Source organism: Gavia stellata, chromosome 24 (genome assembly GCF_030936135.1).
Source record: "Gavia stellata isolate bGavSte3 chromosome 24, bGavSte3.hap2, whole genome shotgun sequence".
NCBI lineage: Eukaryota > Metazoa > Chordata > Aves > Gaviiformes > Gaviidae > Gavia > Gavia stellata.
In genome coordinates, this window is record NC_082617.1 from 13,250,318 (window position 1) to 13,265,549 (window position 15,232).

Here is a 15,232-nt window from a genome sequence, read left to right on the forward strand (position 1 = left end):
AGCAGGCATTTCACTGAGTTTGGATGAGTCAGGAGGCAAACTGCAGTGGCTAGATATTTGCATTTTGTCTATGTTCTTCATGGAAAGAAGTTGCTGGCAAAATCTGCAATAAAAGCAGCAGAAAAAGGAATGCTTGCATTTCAGCAGCCCCCTCATGCTAGCATTTACTGCTGTAGCAATGGGCGCTGCATACTCATGACCCTGATGAATTTCTAACTCTAATTACCTGGAGAAGCAAATGCTGCAGGTAGTGTTGACGAAGGAAATGTTAGTTTCTGAGTCCAGGGACATCACAGATATTTTCTTGCAGGATTAGCTTTTCTTTCTTTGTTTTTGGTGCTGATTCTTGAAAATTTGCCCACGTTATGCGTATGCTACCATATTCTTGTAATCTTCTAGTATGACTGTTAAGAATAAGTTAATTTCTGATTAGTGGCAGCTGCCTGCCGACATCTTCCATGGAGGAGAGGAGACCATGTGCAGTGAGAGCCTGATATCTTCTACTGTCTTTGGTTGAGGCTAGTGTGAAAACTTCCTCTTTTCTGGAGGAGCTATTTAATTCTGCAATGAATGCACTCCATCTAGTGGGTAATCCTGCTTTTCATCGTGTTTTGGATATTCACAGTGACTCAGTTGTCAGGGTATGGAGGTACCATTTTGTACTCATGCTTTCAGCAACAACAGGAACAGAAAAGTGACTGCGACTTCGGAGGCTGATCACGGGTCCTGACAGGAAAGCCGGGGGCTGCCAATTTCCAGCATTTGACCTTTATTCCATCTGCTTCCCTGCCTGCCTCTGGATTAAAATAAAGCTCGAGAGCTATGGGAAATATCGCTTCCTGGGGTGGATGGACAATAATTGTGCTTTTCATCCTGGAGTACCTGCAGTAGCAGGAATAATAGCCCCAGAATAGTCAGGGAGGGTATTAAACAGAAAGATATGTCATGATTTGAGTATTAAGTTTATCTGTGGTACCTTAAACGCGAGGTTGTCAGAAATAATTACAGGGTAGTAGCAACTGCTGGCTACCAGAGACAGTGTAAATACCCTCAGTCGATGCCTGTTGGGCTTTTGGCATCAGTCCTGTGCTCGGCATGGTTTGGGAATACGTTCCTCATATTGATGAGGAGTGAATTAAAGGGAGTGTGGGGGGAGGACTGCCGGTCCCAGCTGCACAGCAGCCTTGTGTGCAAGGTGTGCTGCGAGCTGCTGTGTCCTGTGCGCAGGTTGTCTTGAGCCCTGCATCAGTGGTGCGTTAGACCTGTGGGTGCTTGTGGCAGAGCTCCAGGGCAGCAGCCTGCGGGCAGTGCTGCCTGTGTTCGGGCGCTGGTGTGGAGCCGGTGCTCCTGTGGTTCACTGCGGCCGTACCTGATGGACGGCGGGAGTGCCCTCACTTCTCAGAGGGTGGATTTCCCTATGCCGGTCAGCCTCCTCCGGCTGGCTGAGCGGGCTCCCTCCCAAGAACACCCCTCTGCCTGCGCTAGACAGAACATGCCCTCGTGCTGCTTGAGGCCGTGGGCTTTGCCTGTGTGAGGGGGGCCTTTTTGTGAGGCAGAGACCAGACGGGTATGTGCTGGTGCCAGTCTGCCAGCCCCTGGGATGCACACAGAGCTGATCAGCACTTCTGGTCCTCCAGCTGCGGGAAGGCTGGAAGCAGGCTGATGGGCTGGGAGGAGGAGGGGACCAGACCAGTGGGGGACCAACCTTCTCCCCTTGTGCAGGGAGCAGCACCCTTGTTCCCAGTTAGCCCAGCAAGAGCTTTCCCTCCCCTCTCAGCCCTGTCTGGCCACACAGGAGTACGATGTGCCGCCTGACTGGGGACCTCTGAGGGTTAAAAGGCCTCGGTCCTCCCTGGTAGCAGTGTCCTAGAGCTGTCATCCGGGAGGGAGAGGCTCCTCTCGCCTGGACCTTGATGTGTTGCTGTGCTTTGGGTTGGAATTTTTACCGCTCAGGGTTTTTTTTGTTTTTTAACAAAAGACTGGGAACTACTTCCCGAAGAACATGTTGTAGTTAGCAGAGTTAATGCACCTCAGATACCTGGTTTATAACAGAGACAGTCTGTAGCGTCTCTTTATCAGAATCATCATTTTCAACAGCTTACAATATTTGACAGATTATGAGGACATTGCTGGTATTTGAGTGTCATGGTGGGGAGGCCCCGAATGGTGCATCTTGCAAACAGGGAGATTTTGTGCCCCTTTCTGCTGTGTATATGGCAGAGCATCAATGCTGACTCCCAGTGTTTCAGCAGCTAATGAACTTATCAAAGGCATCTCTCCTACCTGTTTGCTGTTGATGGAGGAATGATCGTTGGTTCAGCTGAAAGTTGCACGCTGATGTAACACAGCCAGACAGTTTGGATAAATAAAACATGAAAGATGAATCAGCAGCGACCACTTAATCTACCATTTGCTGTGCCAGGACCACGTTAATTGATACATTTAGGCTTTGCAGCATCCAGCATTGCTTGCTCTGAGATGCCCTGGCTAAAGCAGGGATGGAGGCCTGTGGGGGCAGCCTGGCCTCGGCCACTTCGCGTGAGCAAAGGACGTGTGCCACGCTCGTGTGTGGTGGGACAAGGGCTGCAGGCGTGGTGGCCCTCCTGCTGAGGAGTTAACCATGAAATGCAGAACCTCCAAAAAATAAACTCAGACCTGATCTCCCCTTATTTCAGAGGATGCAAATTTAAATATGTTTTAAAACAGTTCAGCATATCGGAGAGTAGAGGTTTGCCTGAAATACTCTGCCAGATAGAAACTAAAGGAGGTACTTAACAACAACAAGTAACAGTAAAACACACTGATGTGGTTTGATGGCTTAGGATGAAATCTTAATTGTTCTGTGTTGCATTTCTGTTTATAAAGGCTGTGCAGTATTTAAAGTGTGTTTTTCTTCCATACGTGAATCCAGATTATTGGCAGCAATGCTGGCTTTAACGACAACTGCAAAGAAAATCTGGCCTCTAAACAATTGTGGAGGCTGTCATTCTGAATTGTGTTTTGAGCTCTTCAAGCCTTGATTAATAGGATGAGGCATCAGTTCAGAATTCATATGGACTCCAAATGAAGGTCTTCGTTCCAAATGGCCTGCTCTTCTGGAGTGTGCCTGCGTTTGGAGCTAGAACCATGTCTATTCAGTACTAATTAGCTAATGCATGTAATAACTTTGGCTGTGTCTGCATGAACCATCTTACCGTAATTCTTTCTGCTGTTACTGTCACGGAAATGTCATGTTGCTATTGTAGATGTAGAGTGTGCGAGAACTAAGGTGACCTGCTTAGTGGATGAGTTGGTGGAGGTAATACTTTGAACTGCCATATTTCCAAAGGGGAGAGTTTGGTTGTGCTTCTGAGGATCCAGAAGCATGGCAGTGGATGAAGTGTAAGAATCTGTAAATGCTGAAAGTTGTCCGATATCTCCTAGTTAATCATCATGTAGTTCCTGCAGAAGGGACGGTTGCAAGTGTTGGCTTGGTACCTCCTTAACCATTTTTAAAGTTGGCGGTCAGATACAATGACAAGGTGTCTTGGGGTTCAGCAGGTGAGAAAAGCTGGGTTTGAACTTGGTGACATTGTCATAGTCAGCTGTTTCTTTTCTCTCTCCAAAGAGTCATTTAGGCAACGTCTTGGTTGATATGAAGCTCATTGATATCAAGGACACTTTACCTGTGGGCTTCATCCCCATCCAGGAGACCATCGATACACGTAAGTTGGCATCTGTTCTTCAGTCCTGTGCCTTGGGAGCAGCCGCTCCTCAGGTGCCTGTGTAGTCAGGCGGTGGAGGGTGTGTTCCAGGCAGAGGGACGTTCTCAGCACTGCTGCTCTCTGCGGTTACATGTGCATGTTTGGGGGCAGCTCTGAACTGCAATTGAAACAGCCTTCGGTTTTCCTGGACTCTTCAGGCTTTTTAATACTGCTGCCTGACTCACCAGCTCTGGGGCAGGAAGGAATAGTTTATTCTTTCATTTTGTAAGGGTGGACTAGGCCTAGTGGGAGCAGAACTGCTGTGCTGAGGGATGTTTACAAACGGATACCGAAAGGAAGTGTGTGTGCTCGTGGTGCTGGGTTCATGCACGCCGGCTTTTCACCTCCCTCCAGGAACAAACAAAGGCCTGTGTCCTGGCGGGTAGTGCTGGGGATGGTGGGGTATGTTTGCGCTTGCTGAGAGAAGGCACAAGTGGAATGTCCAGGGAAAATACCATCCTCATTTCTGCAAGGCAGAAATGGCTTTGCTGCAACATTTAAGACAGCAGTTCCCAAACAGCATATTCGGATCCCCTGAGACTTGTGGCAGCGGCAGCTGGAGCCATGTCTGGTTGCAGCACTCTGCTCTGCAGCAGGCATCAAGTGCTTCGGGCTCGCAGTGCGGAGGAGGCTGGGGACGAGCCCCGTGGGAGCTGAGCGTGGAAGGGTGGCAGTACACCATGTGCTGGTGCTGAGTGTACAGCTACTGCTCAAGAGCAGGGCTGGTACCAGTGCTCATCAGTAATGAAATCCAGCCTAGCTATGAGCAGAAAGGAGTTATGTGAGCCTGCTTTGCAGGGAATAATTCATCTGGGTCTGCAGCAGATGAGGATGGTTTTTCAGTCACTACCAACCTGGTTCTGGTTTGAACCCGTGACCTAAAAGTGAAAGGTTTTGCAGCCCATTTCCCATTCCTCTGGGTCACCTGCTTTCTCTGGAGAATTCCCAGGCATATGTGGCACGAAGGAGAGTTGTCGGCTTATCCTGCTCCTTCTTGGGAGTGCTGGACACTTACTGTGTGCTGCTGTAATTTTTGTGGAAGTCCTGGTGGAGAAGTGGAAGGGGACTTCGTAATTAATTTCAGATGCATTGGATTGCAACCTATACAATCTTTAAAGCAGAGGCACTGTCTGTATTAATGAAGTAGTGCATATCCCTGCCTCCATTAGGATGAATGAACACATTTCGATTGACTGTTTATAATATGTTTACTTAAAATTAACTCTGGTTAAGCATGTGTAATTAATGAATCCAGCTCCTAAACCAAGTTTGCTACAAACTGCAGGCTCTAGCCAAGTGTGAAAGAGACCAAAGACAAAAGCAAATAGTCAGCTTTGTACTTACTGTGAGAGTCCAATAAGAGGCATTGATTTTGTTCAGAGTGAAATTTGTGGTTATACATGTTTCTGCACTCTTCTCTAAGTGACAGTTGACTTGCAGTAAATATTAAATATAGTACTCCTTACTAGGTTCTGAGAAAATTTTCAGATGTGGAAGCCTTAAACCCTTGGCTCCTACAATCAATTTTAGGCACTTCAAATAAAAGCCCTAGTTTTCCAAAGCAGGGGAAGATTAGACTTCAGGGATACAGGTATTTAACATCTCTAAAAAGCAGCACTGTAGCTGCAAAGCTGCATGTACAGATGCTGTATTGTGACACACCTCGCACTCTCTGTACATTTTATTGGCGCTGGTGCGACAGCAAATTTCAGAGGCTGGGATGGATTGCTTTCTCCAAGGTGGAGATTACAAAACAGGAGGAGCCTATAGAGACAGGGCTGCTTGCCATCTGTTGAAGTGAGAGCATATTTTTAAGCTGGAGGATATTTATTCATATTAAACTGAAGGGTTGTTACTTTGCAGGCACTTGTTTGTAGTTGTTGGTTGTTTCCAGATTTTCATTCAGTGTCTGCACTTTAGATCTTCAGTTTATTGATAGACTTCTGTCATGCCTTTCAAGTGCTTGCATTCACAAATAGAAACCTCACCTTGCTCACATTGAGACTCTCGTAGACTCTTTAGGGTGAGAGAGAGCAATGGTTTCCAAGCACCACAAATCTATCTGTGTGCCAGTACCACCCGTTGTCATGCGACTGACCCATAGCTGGATGCGGATTGTATCTGCATGCAGACAGACAGTGTGCATATATATGAATTCATTATACAGATAAGCCTTGACTCTGATGGGCTTGAGTTTTTCTTGATGGATAACGTGGAAACAAGTGAAATTGCTCTGCGATGCACAGCAGGAAAGGGCCGTGCAGCAGATTCATCCACCCCCTGAAAACAGGTCAGTGCAGCACAGTTGCCCTGTAGGAGGTCCTAGCAATTACCGCTTTGTAAATCTGGTTTATCCCTACAAAGAGACCAGGGCAAACACAGTGGGAGTATCGTTTCAGTGCTTGCTGACTGAGTCAGGAGAGGTCATTAACGCTTAGGATGCATGAGATTTGGGCAGACAGCTTTTACTGTTAGCCACTCTGCATGGCAGTCTGTTTTTGTGCCTGCTCCTCCTCTCAGTTTGGTTGGGTGTTTGGAAGCACTCGGCAGAATAAACTGACCAGTTGTGTCAGCAGCTTCCCGGTATGTTCCTAGAGATGATGCTTGTGGGAGGAATATTTAGATATGACTGTCTAGGCCGGTAAGGCAAACATTACCTTGGAAAGAAAAAAGCGAATGTGAGAAGTATGTGGAAGTGGAAAAATCACTTGCCATTTCTGTTCTGTGGTGCAGTACCCTGGCATACATGATGTCTTATCTTCTCAGCAGAGGGTAGTAGGGAGTATTGGTTTATCGCAGTGCTTAATAACAAATCTCACGCAGTGTACAGAGAGCTCCTGATAGAAAATTTCTCCAGTCACTGAACGGCACTGCACTGTCTGGTTTGCTGACATATATCTGTTCTTTGGCTCCAGTTCCTGCCATAATTATCTGCCTAATATCTGGAGAGACAATAAATAACACTTATACCCTAATCTTGCATGAAACCCACCCCGTGTCCTGGGTTGTTTTTGCAGAAGAAATAGCTTTCAGAAAGAAGAGGCTGTGCATAAAATTCATCCCTCGAGATTCTACAGAGGCAGCGATCTGTGATATCCGAATCCTAGGTAGATCTAAACAAGCCCCTCCTCAGTACACGTTCATAGGGTAAGTATCTCTCACTCCAGAAGCTGTTGTCATAAATTCAATTGTACCAAGGCTTAAGCACCCTGTTTTCCTATTAATTGCTAAGTAGTAGTTTGTAAGAGCTGAAGCTTGTCATTAGAAAAGTCTACGTAAGTACAAGTGTTACTGAGATTGATGTAAGAATTAACTAACCCCTCTTTTTGGTTTGTTTGTCAGTGCTTGATACTTGTGCATGTGTGCAGCATTTGCCTGTAGCATTCGCGTCTTCTGTGTTGCTTACACAGGGAGTTGAACAACATGGGCATTTGGTACCGGATGGGCAGAGTTCCACGCAACCATGAATCTTCACAGCCTGCGACTCCTCCTTCGCAAGTACCGTCTTCGATACCAGCTCCTAACCTGCCGAGGTAAGTTTTCTGATTTCCAGCCCCTTCTGCTTGATGCTGCATAGTGTGTTTTTACTAACCTTGCCTGGCAGAATCAAGGCCAGGGTACCACATCAGTATGAATGATTACATGGCATGATCTCATAATGAGGGAATGTGTTGTTCTTTCAAGTATTTGCCTACTGGAAGTTCCTTTGGTTGTTGTATAAAGACATACAGGTGAAGAAGTCGGAAGAAAGAGAGAGCCTGCAGAGGAAGGAAAACAGCAAACTACACCTTTTCTTTGCTTTAAACTGTGCGGGACGTTGTAGTTTCCAACAAGTACACGTGGGTCACCCTTGGAGGGTGGGCCAGAACTGTAGCCAAGGTGATGTCTCTCATCAACCAAAGGGAGGGAGAAGTGTTCATACAGGCTTAAATGCATAGGGAGACAAGTTTTGCTCATTCTCCAGACTCAGTCCACCCATGGTTTGAAGTACTGGCCCTTGTTTTTTCTTGTCTTGGACCCGACTACTGTGCTGCAGTCTTGCAGCTGACACTGAGCATGCAGAGCAGACTGCTCACCCTGCAGTGACTGACAGGAGCAGCACTTCTGGGCAGACACTGGCATAGTGTCAGTCCAGGCTGTTTTCCCTGTGTTATAGACAATATTTGTGTGTGTGTATAAATGCATGCGCTTGTGTGTATACTTGCATATAACAGTAATCCTGTATTGACAGCTTACTTGCTGGATTTCTCCGGACAAAACAGAGTGTTGTTAAGCAACAAACCAACCCAGACAGAGGTTAAACTTAGGGCTTTATACTGCTGGCATTTGCTATGAAAGCACAGCATCCAGTGTGAGACGGGCTCCTACTGATGAAGCTCACTGACTGAACTCTGGGCTGGGCTATTGCCAGGGGACAGCATGTTCTCTATGGGTCCCTTTGGGCTTTTGTTTAATTAAGCAAACGCTTATTTTTGCACTAGGCATTTGGTATACTGCAGATACATTTACAGTGTTACAATAACTATTGAGAGCTAGAATTTCGAAGGAGACAGCAGAGGGAAATTCCAGGGGGATCACTTTGTATACAAAGGTCATTGTGTCATATGGGTGGAAGATACTCATGTCCTTCGGAGTCTTAATTTACAGGTCATTTCGGAGAGTGACACTTTTAAACTGCTGTAAACTGTTCCCAAAAAAAGCTATCGGGTATCTTTTTAAGGCAGGTGTGTACATTTGAGCCTTCACCTGTGACCTAGACTTAAATCAACTGTCTTGCGGTGGCTCTTTGAACTCTCAAAAGCATTTGGGTGTTTCTTCCACGGAGAGTTTTGCGCAGTCACCTGCCGTGTTGTGGCACACTGCTTGCTGTCCTGTACTTTCAGGTGTGCTGCAAGCAGAGATGCTGTCTTGCTTCTCAACCAGAGAATGGAGGCAAAAGAGATGAAAAGCCAGCAGTCTTCTGGAGATTTCAGCCTGTCCCACTGGGAGCTGATACGTTGTTTTGAAGCTCCACTGGACATAAACTACATGCTAGCACAGGCCATGTGAGATCAGAGAAAAAGATGTCTTGATTTTTAGAGCATTTTCTATGTGCAAGAAATTCCTGCCTGGGCAGATTTCCACAATAAAGAGAAAAAAATTATCATAGCAAGAGAATGTCAATGGCGATCCTTAATCACTAAGTGTGGAAGGGTCACTTTATGGCCAAGCAGGGAAGGCTGCAGAGCAGCGTCAGAGCTATTGGGAACAGGGCCAAAATTAGAGCTCAGAGCATCAGCGACAGTCTGAAAAGAAGTGTTTACAAGGCTTATATATTTTATAACCTCTTGTTGTACAGTTTATGGTTTACAATGGCTGCAAGGAAATTGGATCAGTTTTGTTTTACTTGCCAAATAAAGCAAATGTCAAAATAGTCAATATAAAATGTATTCTAATTTGGCTGAGTTAAAACAGCCAGTATGCAGTGGAATAATTGAATGTTACATTAATGCCTCCTAGTAAAAACCACCTGTCTGTAGCCAGCTCCACTCTCATGCCCTGTGCATGATTTACAGGAAACTTTTACACCACCAGCCTGATCATTCAAAGCATCTTTCATGTCTGTTTTTTTTACTCTGATTATTTATTATCCAATATATTTTTTAAGAAATAGAAATGTATATAAAGTGCATCCTGCAAATATTTCATTATTACGGGGAACACATACTACTTTGAAAGCCTTTTTCTAATACTTTATCAGCAGTGTGGTGAGTTACTCAACACTTAATGTTTGTGGAAGATTGTAGTCACAAGTAACCTCTTATTTTTACGTCACCATAGAGAGATAAGATTACACTGGTAGTCAGTTTGCTGTTTTGTTCCACGTAGATACATCCTGATAGGAACAGCAGCGAGTTATTCTGATGCTGCCGTGAGTGCTAAGAGAAAATTGGTGAGCAGTGCCGAATAGAGAGCACTGTGGAGATTGTGTCGTTAGGCTGGTCAAATATTGAAACTGTTCTCTTCAGTTGCTGTCTAGCATTATAAAATAATTTTAAATCAAGAGGGTATGCTTGGGTGCTTCAGAACAGTTGCTAACACTGAATATAAACTAAACCAGTAAAACACACCAGTGAGCTTCTGCACAGCAAAACCTTCCTAAATGGAAGGACTTTTTACTGTGGGAGATGTTTATTTCTGCACCAGCCATGCTTCCTCCTCTGATCCATGATGTAAGTTACTGATGGCAGTGGATGGCGGCACATCAGAGTTTTGTCATGTGTCAGAGGTTTGACCTCCACAGCCTGCTGCACGTCAGCAGTGCTGCTTCTGCTGCTCGTGTCGCAGGGTTACAGCTCACAGTCAGAACTGCACAAGGGGAGGCTTTGTTTGATATTTGTGCTAGACTGCATATGTTATTTTTCAGCCATTTCTTCTCCTTGGTGTTTCCTACTGCAGGCATCTGGCTTAATGGTCTCTAACGGCAGCCCTTGCGCATCCCAGTGAGGATGGCATGCTGTGCTGTGGAGCACAACCATGCCATTGTGCAAGGCATCAAGCTGCTTTACTGTCTTTTCTCTCCAAATTCTGCGACAGCGTCTTGGCACTAATGGCAGCCTGGAGAAATGCACTTGCAGTTTCCCATCCTAGAAGGCTGCTACTAAAGAACTGCTTTTGTTGGCCTGAGTCACCAGTGGGAGTTTAATGTAACTTTCCTCAGTACCTCTGTTCTGCGTTCAAGGCCTGCACTCGCTGGTGCTGCATGGTGACATCGCTTTAGGGAACAAGAAGGTAATCCTCCCCCAAAAGAGGTGCTAGTAACAGGTAACTCACCTGGCCCTCTGCATACTTTTGCTTCACCCAGCCTGTGGATCAGTGATTGCCAGTGCATGGGCTGGGGACTTGGAGAAAAGTACACGTCACGAGCATTTGAGCAGTGTCTTGGGGCTCAGCCCCTCCGTGCCTCAAGCTCTGTTGGAGTAGGCTAGAGCAGGATTTGTGTGTGACGTTCTCCTCTTCGCAAATCAAGTTCCAGCCTTCTGGGAGCAAGTCCCTGACTTCTGTGAATGCAGGCAGAGCCAACCTCAAACCATTTAGCCTTGCGCCTGCCTGGGCAATGGCTTCCATCACAGCCGCGGTGCTTTGTGAGCCCACGTGGCTTCTGTGGTTCAGGAGTGCGTTTCGCATCCCTTCCCGAGGTGCTGCAGGAGTCTTTACCACCGTCATTCAAACGGCGCTCTCACAATTTGTCAGCTGCAAGCAAGATGTCAGTCAGTGCTGCTGAAGTGTGTTTTACAGTGACAGACATAATTGCACTTAACTTTTTGCGTGGATGTTATCAATCTGTGACGGATACTTTGGGAAATGGAGCACTCTGATTGCAGATGATGTGTCACAGGCGTTTAATCTTCCTCTCGGAGAGACCGGGATTCAGTCACAACTTTTACTTGTTGATGTCAGGTTTTGAAAATGTAGATTCGTGCTGACCCTGGGAATCGTTCAGTCATTTAGTTTGCAGGGCTGTCATCTGAAAGGTTAATGGCTTACCAGGGAGAAGGAAGATCTTGCTGCAATCCGCTTGTATTCATATCATACATTAGTGTGGCTGAGCACTCGGCATTTCGGTTCAGAAGGGCAGAACTCCTCTGGCTGCCTTCCTGGGATGGCTGTGGCATGTCTCCATGGCTGTTCTAATTAAGAACCACAGAGATAGGGCTGGGGAGACGGCAGGCCAGTCCTGGGGCAGGGGATGAGCCCAAGCTGCAGGTCTCAGTGGGGCTCAAGGTGCCTGCTGCTGTCCAGGAGGCAGAGCCGCGAGTCGATCGCTCGTGCTCTGGACTGACCAGAAAGGCACACAAGTGAGCAAAACAGTGTTGGCCTGGAGTGCTGCCACCTCCAAGCCTGCCTGACGACCAGGAGAGGTGGCAGAGCTGGTGGGATGCCTGGCCTGGCCAGGCAAGGCCAGGGGCACGGGAGCGCTGCAGGTCGGGAGGGAGTTGCTGTCCTGGTGGGGTGGTATTCGGGAATGCTGAGTGGCTCGGTCAGGTTTCTCGCGCATAGGTCTCCTAGTGCAGCCAGGCGTGAGCCATCATGGGGACCGGCAGAAGGAGGCACCAGTTTGCAAGGCCAGATGGAGAGAGGATCGAGAGCGGGGTGGCCGCTTCGCCGAGAGCAGCGTGCTGCTGGTGCAGCACAGCTGCCTGCTCCCGTGCACACAGCAAGGGGGATGGCCGAAGCTGGCGCAAGCCACCCAGGTCGAAAGGGCACAGTTTCCTCCTGGTTAGCAAGGCAACTCGGCCAGGCTGGCCTGAGAGGCTGCAGGCAGCGAGCATGGGGTGAGCTGGAGTGTGGCAGCCTGCCGCAGTCAGGAGGAGCCAGGCAAAGCCTCCCTGGGCGCAGGGGGTCTGTGTCCAGCCAGGCAGTGCGAAATGCCTGCTGTGGGCAGGCAAGGGACCGGGCTGCTGGTGCTGGCGGCGGGCCCCAGCTGGAAGAGGCAATGGGTGTTCCGTCCTGCCCCGGCTGGAGGGGGCCGCAGGCAGGGTGCCTGCCCTTACGGCCACAGGGCCCCTTGCTGGTCTGTCCCAGGAGGGGAGGCGGTGGTCCCTCTGGACTCTGCCTGCGGGGGCTCTGCCCCAGCCCAGGAGCAATGCCCAGGGACGGAGCAGCATGTGTGCCTCTCCTTGCTGCCTGCCTCCTCCCCGGGGGTCTGGGCTTCTGCAGGGAGAGGGGCTGTGCACCGTGCCAGACCTGGGGCCCCAGCATACGTCTGCTGTGCTTGTAACTCCTGCCTGATCCGCATGGCTAATAAGCTACAGAAACAGCTCATTTGTGCTGCAGCTCACACCCCTCGCAGCTGTGGGTCTGCAGCGTGGCTGGCAGCCGTCCCTCCCCACGCGCCCTGCGTGCTCTGAACACAGTCGGTCTGTGCCACCAAGCGCTCAGGTCTTGGAAATACTGATCTGGCAGCAGTATGGCACCAGGGAAGTGCTGCTCTGGTTTTGATAAGAAGATAACAACTGCCCTACTTAAACCCCTGAAATAAGAGCGGGATGTGTAAATTTTCCTCCCGTGCTCCCAATTACCTTTTAAATAGTTAAGCTACTGCTCCTTAGAAAAGGGAAATGATTTGCTCCTGTTCCTCTGCTCCCAGTGGAGTTTAATGTTAAGGAATGTAAGAATTTCCTTTCTAGGCAGAGAAGTCTGATTTTTCAAATTGATTTATTAATGGTGTTTGAACTTTGTCGTGTCAGCTTGGAAAGTGATCAGTGTGTGGCTTTTTGCTGGAGGCTGATGATGTGCAATAGGTGGCAGCTAATAAAGCAGCACCAACAAGCCGGTGTGTTGGAGACCTGAACTCGGTCTGATGATAAGCCAGTCTTACTCTGTGCAGTGGGTTAATTGAAGGGAAGTGGGAAGCATTTTACCTTCCCTGCTTTTTAAGTAGCAACAATATTATTTATAAATAACTATCTTAATTTTTTCTTTAAGACATTTAAAATAGATTTTATGGAGAGTCTGTAGAGGAAAAAGTTCCAGGTTTTCAATGCTTTTCTGCTCTGGTGGGGAACAAAGCCAAGACTTCTGAAGGCTGCCGTGGACTGGAGGCAGGCACCACTTGTAGCCTGATGGCCAGGATGCTTTCACAGAGTGGTGGGAGTCTAGCTTAAAGTCCCTCATCTGAACCAGATGCTACCAAACAAGGAGTAAGGGATGGATGTTTCTGGTTTGACTGGAAACTGCTCTGAGAAGCATTGCCAGTGGGCTCTCTTGACAGTCTGATCCTTTCTACAGAATGCTTCCTTCTTGATGGAGTTGCATTTTCTAATCTGTTTCATCAAAAGACCTCTAAAGTAAAACTGCCTTCTGATTTACAACTAATAAAACATATTCTTTGCTTGAATGCTCAAATCACTTGAATTGTGACATACAGCACAATATTCCTAGTTTTTAAATTATGTACTCTACAAAAGGCCAAGGATGGTACAAGGGTTGGGTTCACATCACAGTAGCTATGGATTAAAAAAACCAATGAGATTGAAACAGTAAGTTAAAGCTTGGAGGAAGTGTTTCTATAGACCTATTCCAGTGGGTATGGTAAGAAGCAAAACTTAAGGATGAAATGTCCATGATGCATGTACGCTGTGCAAATCTGAACATGATGGTTTGTTTGAGTGGGTAAGGGGTGCTGGCATACATTTATCCAAAGTCTGTTTCCCATAAGGCATTTGTTATGAAACTGTACTGACCGTATGGCTTGCATCCAACTCAGCTGGATGAAGACGTGCAAAAATTGGTCACAGTCCAGTATGTTTTAGTGGTAGAAAATGATGATTAGGAAAAAATGTTTAAACAATATGAGTGGTTTCCAGGCACAAGAATCCCTTGTAGCAGCTGAGAGAGAGAGACATTAACTGTAGTTAGAAGAAGTTTGATTGATTTAGCTGATTCTGAGGATGCATTGAAAAATTTGGGGAGTGCTCTAAGTGAAGAGGGTTTGATATCCTTAGAGTCATTTTTCTTTATAGAGCCCTGTTCCTGGTATAGTAATATTCCTGGAGGCATATTTTCTTTAGGGTATAGCGTGGGGTCATTAAGTACAAACCGAAGGTATTCATTTAAAGAAGCTATGTACTCAGTTGTTAAATAAGCCCTGCAGGGGAATTGAGCGTTTTTTCCCTAAAACTTCTGTGTTGTCTGCTATTTAATATGATCTCTGCCACTGTTGATTTGTAATCTGTGCTTTCACCCTGAAGTGCATGTGGTTGTGTTCAGATATTTCCTTCTTTAAATCAATCACTTTCACCATTTTCCAAAACACTTCTTGAGTTTATTGCTTTTAGTAAAGTGTTTGGACTGTCATTATTTATTACTGGCAAAGTGCTGACAACGTGCTCTTCCCAAATGAGTCTTTATGTGGAATATTTGTTTAGCAGGTTTTGCAGGGGAGGCAGCGCTGCTCCCCACGGGTTGGGCTGTGCCTGCAGCACCCCGGTGCTGCGGGGTCTGCCTGGGCGGCAGCCCCCCTCTGCACCCGGCCCCTGGCAAGAGGCTCGCCTCAGAGGGATGCTTCTCGTGGGACGTGTGAGCCCAGGCTTTGTTGTGCTGATTAATTTGACAGAACTTAAAATCCTAACCGAGGAAGCTTACACCGTGTGTAATTTATCTTTTTGGAGTATTTCTGCTGTTTGGCAATTTTTCCCTACTGCTTCATTATCTGAAAACTCCTGACTCTGGAGAGTAGCTAGTGAAGGATGTGGAAAGCTGCGCTCTTCCCGCTGCAGCCTCCAGAGACACCGCGCTGCTCGTCTAAGACAACCACTTCATAAGCACTTCATGCTTACAGTATGAGGTCTTAGTTCTTTGATGCAGTCCTCTGCCTATAACAGTTTAATGGGCTACAGCTCAGACTTTCAAGCAGCATAAATTAAACTTGTTGGGTTTTTTCTATTGTTTGGCAGCTGTTCTATCCTGGTTACTTAAGTTCTCTGATCTAAACTAATCCCTGTATA

At 47.0% G+C, this 15,232-nt stretch overlaps 1 protein-coding gene across 5 annotated transcripts in view; it reads left to right on the forward strand.

Annotated features, from left to right (window-relative positions):
- MVB12B (multivesicular body subunit 12B) overlaps positions 1–15,232 on the forward strand; it is a 64,394-nt gene that overhangs the window by 13,449 nt on the left and 35,713 nt on the right. For all 5 annotated transcript variants that reach the window (XM_059828792.1, XM_059828789.1, XM_059828791.1 and 2 more), the window contains 3 exons: positions 3,608–3,704; positions 6,761–6,890; positions 7,154–7,276. In XM_059828792.1, the coding sequence (XP_059684775.1) occupies positions 3,608–3,704; positions 6,761–6,890; positions 7,154–7,276 (350 nt within the window). The remainder of the gene's footprint in view (positions 1–3,607; positions 3,705–6,760; positions 6,891–7,153; positions 7,277–15,232) is intronic.